We start from the raw sequence: 18,611 nt of genomic DNA, 5'->3' as shown, positions 1-18,611 counted from the left end.
TGTGTGTGTGTGTGTGTGTGTGTGTGTGTGTGTGTGTGTGTGTGTGTAGGGATGGGGAAGGGGAATTGGACTCCCTGGCTGTGCCACTGAATTACTATGTGATATTAGCAATTCAGTAAACTTGCTGGGGCCTCCATCTCTGATTCCATAGAGTGGGAGGGTTGGACTAGGTAATCTCTCTAAGGTTCCTTTCAGTTCTTTTGTTCTGTGATTCTTTCTTTTTTTTTTTTTAAATTTAGGCAATGGGGTTAAGTGACTAGCCCAGGGTCACACAACTAGTAAGTGTCCAAGGCCATATTTGAACTCATGTCCCCCTGACTCCAAGGCCAGTGTTCTAGCCACTGTACTATCTACCTGCCCTTGGTTCTATGATTCTGAAACAGGGTCCAGTGATGCAGCTACTCACCCTTGAGCACCTCCACCATTACCTTCCGCAGGATGTCTGCCACCCCATCCTGGTGGCTCTGGCATTGATAGAGTCCAGCATCGTGGGCACGGAGGTCTTTGAGGGTGATGGTCAGCCTGCCAGCCAAGGCATCATCAGCAATGCCTGTGCTCCCATTCCACTTCTTTAAGAAGGCTATCAGCCAGGAGCGGCGAGCACTGACCACGTGTTCGCAGTGCCCCTCCTGCTCATGTTGCCGACACCAGGACTTCAGCTGCCCCCAGTACTTTGCAGGGTCGTAAGGACAGGAGATAGACAAGGTCTGGCCCTGCACAGCCTGCAGTACTGTGGTGTTATGGGTGTGGGAGAGCTCTGTGGGAGACAGACATGGGATGAAAGAACAGGCAAGACAACTACAGGATATAAATCCCAAGGAGACCAAAGACAGAACAGTCTCGTATATATCAAAGTATTCACAGCAGCAATTTTTGTGATAGTAAAATATTAGAAATACAGTAGGAAGGCTTGTATGAATTAATGTAGAGTGAAATCAGGGCAGCTAGATGGCATAGTGAACAGAGGGCTGGGTCCGGAGTCAGGAAGACTCATCTGCCTGAGTTCAAATCCAGCCTCGGGCACTTCCTAGCTGTGTGACCCTGGGCAAGTAACCTAACTTTATTTGCCTCAGTTTCCTCATCTGTAAAATGAAATGGAGAAGGAAATGACAAACCACTTCAGGATCTTTGCCAAGAAAACCCCAAATAGGGTCATAGTCAAACACAAGTGAAATAACTGAACCATAATGACAATGGCAGATATAGGTCTTAGACTGGGTTGGAAAGTGAGTTCCTTACCTTTGGAGGTCTTCAAGAAATGTCTGGCTGCCCATGGATGATGGGAAAGGGATGCTTGTTTGGTATAGATTGGAATGGACGATGCCCTCTGGGATCCTTTCACAGTCTGAGAGGCTTCCAGCGCTCTGCTCTTCCCCTGAGGTCCCTCTAGGGTCTCCCTGGTGACTTTCCAGCATCCTACTCTTTCCTGCCTCATACTTTTTGCTTCCTCATTTTTCACAGATTGTTCTCCTTTTGTCTCTGACTTGTTTCAGGGCTATTTTAGGTAACAAATAGAGCTCTGATTTGGAAGCCCCTCTCTTTGTCTGAGGGAACAATGGGGCAATGGTCGTTGGAGAACTAGGTCCATTTTGGAAGTAGATGTTTAACAACTAGATATTGGGGGAAAACATCTCTACAACATACTTTTAAGTTTAATCTGAGTTCTTAATATTTTCTCCACCATTTTTAAAGTCTAGAAACAATCAATGAACAACAAATCAAACCCTGGTTTGTAGCATTTGCCAGTCTTTGAGGTATACATCTTGTTATAAATACTCTGAGGTATAAGTTGTTCAGTTGGTTTCAGCCATGTCCAACCCTTCATGACCCCATTTGGGGTTTTCTTGGCAAAGATACTGGGAAGTGGTTTGCCATTTCCTTCTCCAGATCATTTGACAGGTGAGGAAACTGAGGCAAACTGAAGTGACTTGCCTAGGATCACACATCTAGTTAAGTATCTGAGGTCAGATTTGAACTCAGGAAAATGAATCTTCCTGACTCCAGGCCTGGCACTCTATCCACTATGCTACCTCAGCTGCCCCAAGGTATAAATACTCACACTGAAAATTTAACAATTAGCTCTCACAAGCTAATAGTTACTGGATCCAGCACACTGGTGCTCCATATTTTCATCAGTGGGAGTTACAAGGGGTCGACAAGCAAGAAAAATTCTGCTTGACATAGTCAGTGCAATAAGGTATGAATCTAGAATCAGAGGAGCTGGGTTCAAATTCTAACAATGCTGCTTCCCACCTACATAGGCTATCCTGTGAATCACCTAGAATCCCTGGGTCTCAGTTTTACCATCTGTGAAAGGAAAGGGTCGGACTATATACCCTCTGAGGTCTCTTCCAGCTCTAGAATTATGATGCTACAATCATTTTGTACTTTTTTCTTTCCATCCTTTCTCCTTCCTAGTACACTAATTTTATAGGTGCCTTTTGAAGACAGGGATTGTATTATAAGTATTTATGTATGTATGTATGTATGTTTGTATGTATATATATATAGATAGATAGATAGATAGCTATAGATAAAGATGAAGATATATTTTCATCTTTGGAGTCTCAGCAACTTGCATTGTAGGAGACCCTCAATACATATTTTAAAAATTGAATTGACTTTCCTCTTAAGCCTCTCATTTGGGTAGGGTCTGATTGTTCTTGAGAGAAAAAACAAAACATGAAGTTGGCATCAGGAGGCCTGGATTCTTTTATCAACTTTGCTATTGACAAACTAGATATCCCCCAGAGAAGGGATTTCCCCTCAATGGATTTGCATTCTCTCATCTTTCTTCTCTAGGCTGTACCTAGAAAGGATGCTTTTAGCCCTTGAATGTTGAGCCTACCCCTAGGATGGAGGTCAACATTGACATCTGTATCCATGAGGCATTGCCAGAACTTGAGTTAAGTGGGTTTTGCCTCAGACAATTGACCAGAACAGTGAAATCTCAGTTCCTTTAGATCAACCAATGCATGGGAGTGTTTCCTTTTGTCTCTGACTTGTTTCAGGGCTATTTTAGGCAACAAATACAGCTCTGATTTGGGAGCCCCTCTCTTTGGGTGAGGGAACAATCTACCATGCACATTGTCACACTAAGTACCTGTCCTTTCCATGAATGTTTCCTTCTCATGTGGAGTTTTCCTCCATTAGAATGTAAGCTCCTTGGGAGGGGACTGTCTTTCTATTTCTGTTTTTATATATTGGGCTCTTAGCATAATGCCTACCTAGGACACAGCAAGCACCAAATAAGATGGTGATGGCCTAGTCTGCAAAATGAAGAGGTTGGACTCAGTCCATCTCCAAGGTTTCTTCTGGGTCTGACATTCTATGACTCCTCTCAACCTGTCATGCTCTGTGATCCTCTCTGTCCCCTGATTCTATCCTACACATACCATAGATTACAGATATCTTAAAGATAGGCTTGATGCAATGTCCCAACAGCCAGGTCCTGTCAGCAGAATCTGACAGGATTCTTTCTGCATCATCCTCTTCTTTCTGCAGAGCAAAGGGAAAATTGTCTCTTGTGCAAGTTGCTTCTGTTCCTGTTTCTTGATGGCTGCTGCCCCCTCCCCCTCCTTCCCTCTACGTTGGCCAGAGAGGCCAGGGACTCATCCAGGAGGATGCTAGTCACAGATAATGAACTAACTAGGTTATGGCAAGAGCCCTGATGGTTTCAGTAAAACCTGGAAGGATTTGTATGAAGTGATGCAGAATGATGTGAGCAGAACAAGGAGAACAATTTATATAATAACAACAACATTGTAAAGTAATTTTGAAAGCCCTAAGAACTCAGATCAATGTGATGACCAACCGCCATTCCAGAGGACGTATGTTGAAGCAGGCTACCTACCTCTGTATAGGTCAGTGATGAACTTAGGGCACAAAATAAGGCAGACACTTCTTGATAGGGCCAAAAATTCTGGAATTTGTTTTGCTTGACTATGCATATTTGTTACAAAGGTTCAAACCCCACTGCATAATAGTAGTGGTGAGTAGGGGGTATGGGAAAGAGAGAAAGTAGATTTTTGTTTTTTAAAAATAGCAACAATAAAAATAAAATTTGATTTAAAAATAATCAAACAATAAAGAAAGAGACCCAGATTTTAGTATCAAAAGATCTGGGTTCATATATTGGTTCTGCTACTTATCGGCTGCATGACTTGTTTAGACCTCAGTTTACATATCTGTAAAACTAGAGAATCGTACCACTTGTTCTCTGAGGTGCCTGCCAGTTGTAAAGCCTATGACATTGACCTGCCTTATAGAAACACCAAGAGATGCCAAGGTTGAGTAGTAACCTACAGAGATCATTCCATTTATCCTTGTGATTGCTGAAATGAGACTCTAGCCATAGCCCAGACTGTAGTACCAACCCAGAAGGCTGCATGCACTATATAACTTTGACTGATCTAAAGACACTAAGATTTCACTGTGAAGTCCAATTTTCTGAGACAAAGTCTGCTTAACTTAAGTTCTGGCAGTGGCTCATGGATAGAGGAGATGTCGGTGTTGACCTCCCTCCTAGGGGTAGGTCCAAGATTCAGGCGCTAAAAGCATTTTTTCTCAAAGAACATTTTTTTTCTTTTCTCTATTATTTTTTCCTCTTACTAAGCCTTGAGGCCTGAGGTACCTGCTTAAAAGGCAGGAGAGTGCCAGGCAACCCTATTATTGGCATCTGTTACACACTTCCCTCTGTCACTCCCTTAAGACTGACTAACCTTATATTAAGGCAAAATGTGTGTGTGTGTGTGTGTGTGTGTGTGTGTGTGTGTGTCGGGGGTGTGGCAGCATGAATACTCAAGAAGATCCCTTACTACTGACTGGAGCTGGAAACCCCATCATTAACACTTCATCTCCATTAAAATGAAAAGGAGCCACCAAGGAGCGTAAAACCTTAAGCACTTAACACTTCAGAGTATATAAAGGACCCAGAATCCTAGACTGGAAAGGACCTGAGGCCACCTAATCCAACTGCCTCATTTTACAGATGAGGAAACTGAGGCTCAGGAAGTCTGTGACTTACCCAAGGTCACAATCTCAAAGGCAGGATTTGAATCAATATCCTCTGACTCCGGACCTGGCACTCTTCCCACTGGACCAACCCTGTCATTTTACAGCAGAGGAAACTGAGGTCCAGAGAGAGGCACGAGTTTGAGTCATAAGCAGGATTAGAATCCAAGTGTCCTAACACTCAACCCCTAACTTTATAGTGAAGGCATATTTTACCAGGAGGTGGGGGAAGGTGAGAATCAGAGTATCAGGAAGCTGGTGGGGAGGGTCTGCTGTAGAGGGGGGAAAGAGCAGGAAGTCTGTGCACACCGAAGTTCCCACCTACTTCACAAGTTTGCTGAGCCCACCTCCCCCAACTCCTTGGTTCTCACCCTCTCTCCCTAGAAGAGAGGGAGGAAAGGGGGATGATTGGAGGAGAGGGAGGAAAGAAGAAATAATGGAGAAAAAGGAGGGATGGGGCAAGGTAAGGGGGAGGGGGAACTTGGAGCTCCTCCTACCTGTGATGGAGAGTAGGACGAGGAGACCCAGCAGCCACATGTCTCCTTGTCCAGGATGGAAGGAAGGAGAAAGACAGCCAGAAAGTAGCAGGAGCAACTTGAACAAAGGACAGTTTTCCCTTTGCTCTGCAGGAAAGAGAGGGGTCAGGCACTGAGAACAGGAAATGGGCTGCCCAGGGATTGGGCAACAGAGTTGGAGCAGGAGTCTGACTTGGTCATGCAGAGAACTGGGGGGGAGCATGTAAGTAGGGGGACATCAAGGGATCTATAAGAGGGAAGGAAGGGGAGGGAGGGAGAGAGCAGGAGAGAAATGGATGAAAGAGACATAGAGGGTAAAGAAAAAGTCACAAGATATGTGTGTGTGTATATGGACACATGCATATATGCACAACCAACACACACGTACATGTGTGTATGTGTACCTGTATTTATACATATAGACATGTATTTGTGTGTGTCATGTATGTTTATACACACACATCCACTTAACTTAAGTTCTGGCAATGGCTCATGGATAGAGGAGATGTCGCGGTGTTGACCTCCATCCTAGGGGTAGATCCTGGAATTCCAGACTGTTTCAGAAGGCATTCCATCACTCTCTCTGCCCCAGACAGGATGGTTCCAGATCTAGCCTAGATAGTGGTATGTCTGTCTTATGGTTGTGGGGAAAGTGATTTAGGTGTAGCTATGGGGATATAGCACAAAGATTGATAACTCCATCATGTCCTTTTGCCAGTCTTGTGAGTGAAGCTCCAGGATAATTAGTCAAAGTCCTAACATCTTGGGTCATGATTGAATTAAATTCAATAAACATTTATTAAGCATCCACTTAGTGCCAGGCGATACAAATAAGAAAAAGCGCAGACCCTGCCCTCGAGAGGCTCACAGCCTAGTAGGGGAAGACAACACACAAAAGGAATCTGGAAATGGAGGTGTGGGGGGATGGGGGAGTGGAAGGATTGGGGGCAGGGGGAGGCATTTTATTCTGTCTTTCTGTGGAACTGAAACCAAGAAGGGCTGCAGATAGAAAATAGTGTGAGATGAAAGTCCAAATCCTGCCCTCTATAAAGGAAACTTTTGGGAGCCCAACCCAAATATTAAGTAAGAATGTGAGACTTCATGCTAAGGAGTTAGGAAGGAAAGAAAAAAAAAGCATTTATTAAGAGCCTACAGTGTGCCAAGTGCTTCACAAATATTATCTCATTTGATCTGTACAATAAGCCTGAGAAGGAGGTGTTATTGTTAACCCCCCCCCCCATTTTACAGATGAGAAAAATGAGGCAGAGGTGAAATGACTGGTCCAGGGTCACTTAGCTAGTAAGTACTTTGAGGCTGCATTTGAATTCAGGATATTCCTTATTCTAAGCCCAAGCTGGCCAGGGTAATTCCTAAAACAGATTTGATTGAAGGGATTTTTCTATGTAAACTAGTTCATATAGTCTTAGATTTGGAAGGGATCTCAGAGGCCATCTCATGTAGTCCTATCTCCTTATTTAACTGATGTGGAAACTGAAGTCTGGAAGCTGGCTATAGTCACAAAAAAACTTTAAAAGAAGAAAAAAGCCCTGAGGTTATGCACCACTAGACTCATCAAAGAGCTGACTCAGCAACTGATAATCAACAAGTCATAGGGGCTGCACAGTGAATAGATCACCAGCCCTGGAGTCAGGAGGACCTGAGTTCATATCTGACCTCACACACTTAACACAAAAACTAGCTGTGTGACCTTGGGCAAGTCACTTAACCACAATTGCCCTCCAAAAAGCAAAAAATTAAAAAAATAGATAATCAACAAGTCAACAGAGAATCAGCAGCTGACATTCCATGGAGAAGGGAGATGACATCAGCCAGGGAGTAGAAGCATTCGACTAAAGTGGGGTAGTGAGGTCATGCAGTGGAGAAAGCCCTGGGCTTGGAATCATGGAGACTCATCTTTCTGAGTTCAAATCCAATGACAGACACCTACTGGCTATGTGACCCTGGGCAAGTAAGTCACTTAACTCAGTCTCCTCATCTGTAAAATGAGCTGGAAGAGGAAATGGCACTCCATATATCTTTGCCAAGAAAACCCTATGACTCAACAATAAGAAATCTGAAAGGAGGAATTCTCTCTTTCCTCACGGTGGTGTGGGAATCTGTGGGAACTCTTTTCCCTGAGGATATGAGGGGTTTTTCCTTCTTACTGACCTTCTCTCTTGGCAATAAATGGATAAAGAGCAGACCTCAGAGTTGGGACAACTTGGGTTCAAGTCCCATCTCTGACTAGCTGTGTGACCCTGGGCAAATCACTTAACCTCTCAATGCCTCAGACAACTCTCTAAAACTAGAAATTTCAAAGAAGAAGGTCTTTATTGGTAGAAGTTAATTATTGAAATCAACAGTCTGGTAAAAATGAAATCTCTCAAGTAATCTCTCCTTTGCTTGGTTCTATCAATGGTTTCATTTGGACTTGGGTGGGGAGAGATGCAATGAAAATGTCTGACTCAGACCTCTGAATTTGTGGAGATGATGGATCCTGTATGTGGGGTCCTGACTCAGAAACTTGGGGTGGAATTTCTGCCCCCTTGGATATTATAGCAAGACTGTTGACACTATCATGATCAAAGCACTCCCAGGATTCTTTCAAGCAGTTGTGACAGTGTTCAATTTGGTTGAATCTGTTGCTGATGTGGTATTGGATTCCCCTTTGACTGTATTTGTTACTCAGTCATTCACACAGCATTTTTCAGCCAGTCACCCTGCCAGTTTAGAATCTGGTTTCCTCAGCAAGCCCAGTGTCAGCATTGAACCCTTTTGGAGAGAGGTCCTGCTCTTGTACAATGGAGCCCACTGGCCACCTGACTGCAGTCATCTGGAAGGGTCAGAAGTCATTGACTGCAGGTGTAGACAGTTCCTCCTAAGAGACAAAGAAAATGACATCCAATGTAGACAGCAGTCCCAAGACTCAGAATGTGGGCCAAGTAATGCTGGATATTTTATCTTGCTTTGCTATTGTGTTTTTGTCATTGCCTTCTTGATTCTTTTGATGAGAATCTTAGGAGCTCTCATGCTTGTGTTTAACCTTCTTAAAACCTTGATCTTTTGTTACTTCATCTATTGGCCCTTACTATGATTCCCCTAGTCAGGAGGTTCTTGGCCTTGATCTATACCCACTCCTGTTTCTACCACCAGATGCCTGCAATACAAGGCCAGTTCAAAAAGGATGACACTATGGTTTGCCAAACCTTTTCAGTCAAGGCTCCAATAGGGCTGTTGTTCTTCCTTTGTGTCATCTTTCTTTGTCTTATGATTCCCCCTTTTTGGAGTGGGACCTGTGGACTTGTGTTCTGGTACCATCCACCCTGGCCAAGCTTCCTCAACTGGTGACAGTCTATTGGCAGGATTAGGAGGTAGGGTCATACGCTGAAGTAACCCTCTCATAGCTCTCTGCTCAGCTGGCCTGAGACATCAACACCACTGCTGACTCCACGTCATGACTTCAAGGTCAACCAGATTCTTTGACTGCAGTAGTTCTACAGAATTCTTGAGGCCTCAGTCGCCTCACCGTCTCAGGTGAAGGAGCCTGCACTTTCACAAAAAGAGCATTGCTGTTTCTATGTGAACAAATCCAAAGCAGTGGTGAATGACATCCCTGAAGTCATCCCAAATGTCGACCTGTACTCCTCCTGGCCCACATTTTCAAGCTCCCCGGACCTCTTTGGGTGGCTGCCTGGGGGCTTGGACCCTATTTTCCACTGTTTTGCTTTGTTTGGTCACTTAATAATCTTCCGTTTCATTGGTTTCAAGCTTGTTATCCATCACTGTCTCTTGCTGTCCCGCTACCTTAAATAATAAGATTCTGTTATCACATTTTGGACATCAGGGAATGGACTGTCCATCCCTTTAGCCAAAGGGAGGGAAAGTAGAGACTGTGAAAATGAGTTCGTAGAGGAATGAATTTAGCAATCTTGACTTTCTTGAGCTTCCTTACTATCCAAGAGAAGGTAAAGGCTTGGAAAACTCAGAACCAGCCAATCAGAACCTGCCTCTTGCCTGACATAACTGTGATCTTCTGCTGCGAGTGCTGAAACTAGTTATTAAAGCAAACCCAGAGCCAGGAAGACGTGCTAGGGCTTGCACCACAAGAAGTTTCCACATGAAGCTTTTATCTGGTTATGAGTACCTAGAAACTGCAAGACTGCTCCTGGAAACCATTATCTAGAATTAACTAACATTGTAAGTTTTAATTTTAAATACTCTGGTGTAACCCCCTCCTACTGGGCTCTCAGACTAGGTTCTGGGTTGCTCCACTTGCAAGCTAACTTTGCTTACATAATAAAGCTGACTTCTGCTTCACACTCCCTGGCATCTTGGCTCTGTCTTTTTGGTATCTCCCCTAGGCTCGTGCTAGGGATTCCAGGCCTCCTGGACTCGAAACTGACCATTCTAAAGAGCTAGGTGGCTCAGTGGATAGAACACTGGGGCCTGGAGTTAGGAAGACCTGCATTCAAATCCAATCTAAGACAATTAGTACCTGTTTGACCGTAGGCAAGTCACTTCACCCTGTTTGCCTCAGTTTCTTCAGCTATAAAATGAACTGGAGAAGGAAGTGACAAACCACTCCAGTATCTCTGCCAAGAAAACCCCAAATGGGATCATGAAGAGTTGGACATGACTGAAAAAAGACTGACCAACCAACAGCAAAAGAAGCATGAACCTGGAGAAGTCAAACCTATGGACGGTCCCAGGTACTACATTGTTAAAGGTTTCAAGAGTACGAGACAGTTGATGGCTTCTAGGAGGTCTGGTCTAGTATTCAATGACTCAGTCAAACCTTCTTGTCTAGTCTCAGTTCCTCCTCCTGCAGTTTAAGCCCCTGAATCACTATATTTGTTCTCTCTGGAAATAGAGAACAGCTGCTCAGTGTCCTCTGGACTTGATGAATTATTCTGTCTTGTTTTCAGGCTTCCCTTCTTTGAGATAAACAGAGTCTTATGTCTAAGGTTTATTTTCAGTTCTTTTTTAAAATAGTGTTTTATTTCATCAATTATATGTAAAGACAATTTTTAACATTCATTCTTACAAAATTTTGAATACCAAACTTTTTTTTTTGCTTTTTTTTTGGAGGGCAATTGGGGTTAAGTGACTTGCCCAAGGTCACATGGCTAGCAAGTGTGTCAAGTGTCCGAGGTCGTATTTGAACTCAGGTCCTCCTGACTCCAGGGCCAGTACTCTATTCAATGCACCACCCAGCCGCCCCAAATTCCAAACTTTTCTTCCTCCCTCCCCTCTCCTCTTCCTAAAATGGTAAGCAATTTGATATAGGTTATATATATGCAATCATGTAAAACATATTTCCATGTTAGTCATGTGAAAGAAGAAACAGACCAAAAGGAAATACAAACACACACACAGAAAGTGAAAATAGTATGCTTCAATCTGTATTCAGACTCTATCAGTTCTTTCTCTGTCTGTGGATAGTATTTTCCATCATGAGTCCTTTGTTACTGTCTCAGACTATTGTACTGATGAGAAGAGGTAAGTCATAGTTGATCATCACATAGGTGCTTGGAAGGATGGTGGTAGGAAAACCAAGAGAGAGCAGTCTGACATAAACCAAGGGAGGACAGTGTGCCTGAGAAGGGGGGTGGTTGACAGTGTCAATAATTAAAGAAGTTGAGAAAAATTACACTGAGAATAGGTCATCACATTTAGCAGTTAAAGAGACCATCAGTAACCTGGGATAGAGCAGTTTCAGAAGGGTGGTGAGGTGAAAAATCAGATTACAAGGGATTGAGAAGGGGAAAGTGAGGAAGTGGACTCAATGAGTGTAGACAACCTTTTTTTTTTTTATAAATTTGATTGTGAAAAGGAGAAGGGATATAGGAAGATAACTTGAGGGAAAGGGAGGGTTCAAGTGATAGTTGTCATCTTTTTCTTTATCTCTTTTTTTTCTCTTTTGGAGGCAATTGGGGTTAAGTGACTAAGCTAGGATCACACAGCTAGTATGGGTCTGAGGTCACATTTGAACTTAAGTCTTCTTGACTCCCGGGCCAATGTTCTATCCACTGCACTGCCAAGCTGCCCCCTTTATCTCTTTTCTAAGAATGGCTCTCTCTCTCTCACTCTCTCTCTCTCTCTCTCTCTCTCTCTCTCTCTCTCTCTCTCTCTCTCTCTCTCTCTCTCTCTCTCTCTCTCTCTCTCTCTCTCTCTCTCTCTCTCTCTCTCTCTCTCTCTCTCTCTCTCTCTCTCCCTCTCTCTCTCTCTCTGTCTCTCTCTCTCTCTCTGTCTCCCTCTCTCTCTCTGTCTCCCCCTCTCTCTCTGTCTCCCTCTCTCTCTCTGTCTCCCTCTCCCTCTTATGACCTCATCTCTGATCAGCATAGGAGCTTTGACCTACCTACTCATAACCTGGAGCACTTCTCCCTTCATTAGTCAACCCTTTGGCTTACTAAATCACTGCCATTCTTAGTGTGGACACCTGAGAAGCTTAGCCCACTGACTGCATCTTAGAACTTCTGAGCTCAAAAGATCTGATAGCTTTAGCCTCTTTGGGGAGGAAGGATTACCGGCATGTGGCATGATACCTGGCTAAGCATTATTTTTTCTCAAGGAATGGGGAAACTCAGGCACATTTGTAGGGGAAAGGGAAAGAGCCAGTGGATTAAGAGGAATTCAAGGTAAGAGAAAGGACAGGATTGATAGGAGAGGCAAAATCTCAGAGGGGAGGGGATGGAGGAAAAGGTACAGATGGAAGGATTGACTTTGGCAGAAAAAGGCCCATTTCTTCATCATAGACAGAATCAAAGGGGAAAGAATGAGGGAGAATAAAGCTGGGTTTTAAGATATGAGGTGGGGAAGGAGAGAGATAGACACCCTTTCAAGATGGTTAATTATATTTTCTCAATAAAGTAGGGGGTAAGGTTCACTGATGGGAAGGAGGGCCACGAGGTAGTGTTGGGAGTCTAATACTGCAGAGAGTGTAATAAAATATCAGTGAGAGAATGAATTACTGTTTGTAGTGAGAAAGCCCAGTTCAACTGAAGAGGTTTCTACCTGAGCAGTTGGGAATGTATTCCCTGGAGAAGAAAAGACTTAGGGAGAGCATAATAGCATGTCTTCTAATAGTTGGAGGAAGGCCTGCCATATGAAAGAGTAGAACCAGGACCAGCCGATACAGGTAGGAGGGGCAGAGTTCAGCTCAATCTGAAAGGAAAACCCCCAATACAAACCTTCCTTAGAATTCATGTCCTATTATTATTATTATTATTTTAATTATTAATAACTATCTATTATTAGCTATTCTATTATCTATAATTAATGTTCTATAGAGGGAGAATGGTCTGCCTTAGGATATAGTGACTTCCACATGCCTAGAAGTGTTCAAGTGGAGGATAGAGATGATCATGGGTCAGGGATATGATAGGAGAGATTTCTGCCCTGGGTCCAAAGTTGTGCTAATTGATTTTGTGCTGCTGAAGGAATACATACACATGCACCACACACACACACCCACACACCATGGTAAGGCAAACATGTATGTGCACACACATGTTATGCACACATGCTTACACATGTGGTATATGTTCAGAAACACAAATATAACAATATACTACACACCTGCACACATATAATACATGTGTGCGTGCATAGCTTGTATAAGTATATATGTGCATGTGTGTATATATGTGTATGATGGATATATACACATACACATACACACATTTACTTTTCCTCTCCTCTCCTTCCCCTCCCACCCCCTCTCCCCCTCTCTCTCCTTCTGAAGGAGAGCCATCTAATATGTCAATATTTTTTTTGCTTTTTTTTTTTGGAGGGCAATTGGGGTTAAGTAAATTGCCCAAGGTCACATGGCTAGTTTGTGTGTGTGTGTGTGTGTGTGTGTGTGTGTGTGTGTAAGTGGAGGCTGGATCCAAATTCAGGTCCTGCTGACTCCAGGGCCAGCTCTCTACTCACTGTACCACCTAGCCACCCCGATATCTGTCAATCTTGACAATTACCCTCCACTTCAGGTGTTTCAGGTGGGGATAAGTGATATTCCCAGAAGAAACCTAGAAAGTGTTGTTAGGAATTCTGAAGCTAGAAACTGAAGATTTCCATTTCTGATGCTGATCAAAGGCAAAGGATTTCAGGAGAGAAAGGCAGGTTGAAGAAGTGATTGGTTGTTGTTATTGTTACCAGATCATGACATGATTGGCTTAGGGAACTCTGGATATAAAAACTTCCTGTTGCGCTACAGATCAGCAACTTCTCTGAAACTTAAAATCAAAGAGCATTTGGGGTTAAAAGTGAATAAATGATTAAGTAAAGGAAAAACAGGAAATTTCCCCCATTCATCTTTTCTTCTCTTTCCCTTATCTTCACATTTTATTACTTCTCCCACCTTCACCCAACCTACCACCCAAAGGCTCTTGGTTAGAGGTAGAGTTGATATAATGAAGAATGGGGGGAGTATATTTGATTTGATCAAGAATTCTTTAAAGTGGAAAGGAAAGGGGGGAAGGGGACTGCCAGGTATACCTGCCAAAGTAAGCTATAGGAAGAAAATAATTAGTAGAGAAGACCAGGAATTTTTAAGAGCTAATACCCAAGAAGAGAGCCACCAATAAAACCCAATGAGTTCAGTTGTCTATATACAACACAAATACAACAAAGTATGGGTAATAAAGAAGGTGAACTAATTATCTTAATATGAGGAAATAAATTTAATCTCACAAGGTATCTGTGAAACTTGGTGGAATGAAATTCATGACTTGAATTTGGTTCTGGAATATTATACTTTATTTAAAAAGAACTGAATAGACAAAATGAGGATGATAGAGAAACATTGCATATTAAAGAAAATATACTCATATGAGGAAATCTAAGAAGCAAATATTGAGGTGGAGTACATTCAAATTAGGATAAACAAAAGGAGAAACAGAAATGACATTGTCTGGATCATCTGGATGTAAGAAGAAAATAGATGAAATATTCTGGAAACAGATGACATACTTAGATGGAGGCATGGTGTTATAGTGATGGGGGACCTCGATCATGTCTGTGGAGTTCTCCCTGTCCAAAACATAACAGCTGGTATATTCTTGGCTAGCCTTAATAATAGTTCCATTCTTCAAAAGGAAGAGGAAGTGATGAAAGGAACTTCTATTCTGGACCTCTTTCTGACAAAGCAGAAATTATGGGAGTCATGGGAAAAAGTGACCACTCCACCTTAAAAATTATTATTATATGGGGGTGGCTGGGTGGCACAGTGAATAGAGCACTGGCCCTGGAGTCAAGAGGATCTGAGTTCAAATACGACCTCAGACACTTAACATTTACTAGACATGTGACCTTGGGCAAGTCACTTAACCCCAACTGCCCTGCCTTCCCCCCTCCAAAAAGAAAAATAAATGTTATTATACAAAAGAAGAGAAAAGCCAGGTATAGTCTCAGTGGAAAGCAAATTTCAAAGCAAAGAGATGGATAGTTTATTATGATCTAAAATTAGTAGTGCTAGTAAAATTCAGATGCAGCTGGTAGTTTAGTGGCTAGAAGACTAAGCCTAGAGTCAAAAAGAACTGAGTTTAAGTCCAGCCTCAAACACTTATTAGCTTCAAGACCCTAGGCAAGTCACTTAACTTCTGTTTACCTTAGTTTACTCAACTGTAAAATAGAGATCATAATAGCCCTACCTTCCACAGTCATTGTGAGGATCAAGCAGTATTTGTATAAGTGCTTAACACAGTGTCTGGAACATAGTAGATGCTATAAAATATCTACTCCTTTCCCCTTATTAGATCCAAGAAATATGGGGAAAATTCTGAAGTCACATTTTTTCCTCGATAGACAAGAAGAGAAGAACATGTTTAAAAAAATGGATGCATAAGTGACTTATTTAAATATTAAAAACGCATATGTAGAAGATGATATTAAAAACAGACAATGGGGGGCGGCCAGGTAGCACAGCGAGTAAGAGCACCGGCTCCAGTGTTGAGAAGACCTGGATCAAATCCCGGGCTCAGACACTTAGCACCTACCCAGAAACACCTGGCCATGTAAGCTTGAGCAAGTTACTTAACCCCACTTGCTTAGGGGTGGCCAGGTGGCTCAGCGAGTAAGAGCACCGGCTCCAGTGTTGGGACGACCTGGATCAAATCCCGGGCTCAGACACTTAGCACCTACCCAGAAACACCTGGCCGTGTAAGCTTGAGCAAGTTACTTAACCCCACTTGCTTAGGGGCGGCCAGGTGGCTCAGCGAGTAAGAGCACCAGCTCCAGTGTTGGGATGACCTGGATCAAATCCCGGGCTCAGACACTCAGCACCACACCCAGAAATAACTGGCCGTGTAACCTTGAGCAAGTTACTTAACCCCGATTGCTTAAAAAAAAAATAAAAAGAACTGGACGAACTAGAAAAGCTAGAAAGGAAAGGAACGTTTATTAAATGCCCACTATGTGGCAGACACTGTGTGTTAAATTCGCCACCACCCTAGTAGGTAGGTGCTATTATTATTCCCATTTTACAGATGAGGAAACTGAGGCAGATAGCGGTGAAGTAGCTTATCCAGGGCCCCACAGCTAGTAAGTATTTGAGGTCACATTTGAACTCAGGTCTTCCTGAATTCTGCTCTACTCTTTGTACCACTTGGCTCCCTAGGCTCTTTTTCTCCATTTTCTGTGTTCTTTTCCAGGTCTAAATTCTAGTGAGGGTAAGAAACCCCACCTTGACCCATTGCACAGGGCTACTGGGAGGACCAAAATGAGATAACATATGGGAAAAGTACAGGTACATGGTCACATGTAAGGGATAATTAGTCTTATTCACCCCTGGGCTTCTGCCACTGGTCCTCAGAGTCATCACAGATATGATGGGAATCATTACCTGCCACAACAATGAATCAGTCAATTAATCAACCTGGAAGTCGGCCTGTGTGGTCTCTCAGAGGAGACACAGAGCAGCAAGATTGCCCCTACACTGATGAAAGGCTTTTTAGTAGCCTTAAAAAACACATCTGTGCAATATGAAAATACAGAAAGTGCTGGACTTCAAGGCAGGAAATCTGAATTTTAGTCTTGGTTTTGTCATTACTCATTTAAGGGTGGGTGACAACTTTGGATAGTTCATATCCTCTTTCTAGGCTTCAGTATCATCATCTATAAAATAATGGGGTTAAATGAAACTCTTTTGTAAAATTTGTTTGGTTACTACCTATATTGTAGTAGTAGTAGTAGTAGTAGTAGTATTTTGGGCAAGTCAGTTCTATTCCACTTCCACACTAGAGTAAATAAGATCTGGAACATCAGGTCTTGCCTGGATTAAGAATCAGGCACTGGGGTGGGATGGGTAGCTAATATGATAGGGGCAGAGGTGGTGCATGATGGCACTGAGCTTCTTTGGAGAACATGATCTTGAGAAAAGCTTTATAAAAATACACATCCATCCACACATTTGCAGAGAGATTATCCAACCTTGGAAAACAGAGGGATCAGGACCCAAAGTGAAATCACTTTGGATTAGAGGTATGTAGAACTTTGGGGAAGATCAGGGAACACTGGATGCTGTCCAGGAAAGGATAGTCTCAAGTAGAAAGAGGAACCAAATGAAATTTTTGGTAGATCTGTGGAGGCATGGATATTATTTGCTATGTGCCATGTGCAGGAATTTGGTGATTCCATATGATGGAGAAGGTTTATCTTGAGATAATTGTTGAATAAATGAATGAATGAACAAAGATGTTGTGTGGGTTTATGTGGGTGTAGCACAAGGGAAGGTCCTAGTAAAGGGATCTACTACTGGCTTTCCTTGGGCAAATCACTGACTATAACCTTGCCAATGAGGTAAGTTAAGATGGTAGTGAGGCAGAGTCAAAGCATCCTGGGAGGAAGACTATTGAGGGTTTAGGACTAGGCAGGAGGGATATACATTTAGTGGATTACTCTACCAAACTTATCTGCCAAATGTAATGGTAATAGGAATTTGAAGATCTTCCCTGCCCCTTAATAGGCCTAAGGGAATTTGAAGATCTTCCCTGTTCCCTAATAGGCTGAATATAATCATATGGAGCCTGTGGTGGGAGAAGTTTGCTGAATCTTTTTCACTCTCTTATTCTCTGTACCATTTTGTATATCATAAAAGATCACATAATTTAGAAATGGAGGGATTTTCATGAAACCTTTTCTGATTCTTTCAACTGCCACTGCCCTCCCCTACAAATTACACTGTAATTAACTACCTCACTATTCTCTTTATATTTATTCTGTATATATTTATATATGTCCTCTGCTCCCTTAATTAGAATGTCAACTCCTTGTAAGCAGGAATCTTTTCATATGTTGTATTTGTATGCACAGCTATCAGTACAGTGACAGTCACATGGTTGGTTGTTGTCTCTTGTTCTCAAAGTGGACCAAAATGACATCACTATGGTAGGGTCAGGGTAGAGTGTGTTCAGCTGTGGCTGATCAGAGCAGTATGAGCTTGGGCAGGCTGTACCACAGGTCAGGCACAAATAGTTCACATGAACATCTGGAGTAGAGAAGTCTCTAAATTTGGCACATAGTAATCACTTCATAGATGTTTGCTGATATGTTGATTGACTGACTAAGAAGGGGAGAAGAGGGTGCTCACAAGGAATAGCCTCAACATTTTTTTAGTGAGGAAAGAAAATACTGTGGGAAGTTTGAAGAAAGAAGAGAAAGTTTAGAAGAACCACTGGGCTGAATAGGGTAGAATAGTGGTACTAAGCTCAAATAGAAATGGAGGCCATTGTACATAAAAAATCCCTTTGGAATATGCCAACTTAAAAAACCACATATTAACACTATTTACATTTTATTGTATTTTTTAATTATTATACTAAGTATTTTATAATTATATTTTGATCTGACTCAAGTGAATCCAAAGTTGTGGGAGGTGTAATCATGATGTTAAGGATAGGCCTTCTCACCAAGAACCCCCCCATTTAGGGAAGAGGGGGTGGTTTGAGGAGAGCAGGATTGCTGAGCAGCAGTGAGGGCCCACCTATAGTAGTAGGTACACCATAAACATGTACTGGGTGAAATAAGCTCATTAATATATTGTTTTTGTAATTCTTAAATGGTCTCTTGTTTTCATCTCTCCAATGA

General features: G+C 42.5%; 1 protein-coding gene across 1 annotated transcript in view; it reads right to left on the bottom strand.

The window, feature by feature from the left end:
- Window positions 1-5,643, bottom strand: part of TREM2 (triggering receptor expressed on myeloid cells 2) — a 12,015-nt gene extending 6,372 nt beyond the window's left edge. The window contains exons 1-2 of the mRNA XM_069108338.1: window positions 5,511-5,643; window positions 407-757 (exon numbers count right to left, since the gene is read on the bottom strand). Of these exons, the coding sequence (XP_068964439.1) occupies window positions 407-757; window positions 5,511-5,550 (391 nt within the window). The 5' untranslated portion in view covers window positions 5,551-5,643. The remainder of the gene's footprint in view (window positions 1-406; window positions 758-5,510) is intronic.
- Window positions 5,644-18,611: the final 12,968 nt, after the last annotated feature.

Source organism: Petaurus breviceps, unplaced genomic scaffold, assembly GCF_028583685.1.
Source record: "Petaurus breviceps papuanus isolate PSGF00001 unplaced genomic scaffold, PetGlider_PUasm1.0 90352, whole genome shotgun sequence".
In the NCBI taxonomy this organism is placed as follows: Eukaryota; Metazoa; Chordata; class Mammalia; order Diprotodontia; family Petauridae; genus Petaurus; species Petaurus breviceps.
This window is presented reverse-complemented; position numbering and strand designations above follow the sequence as displayed.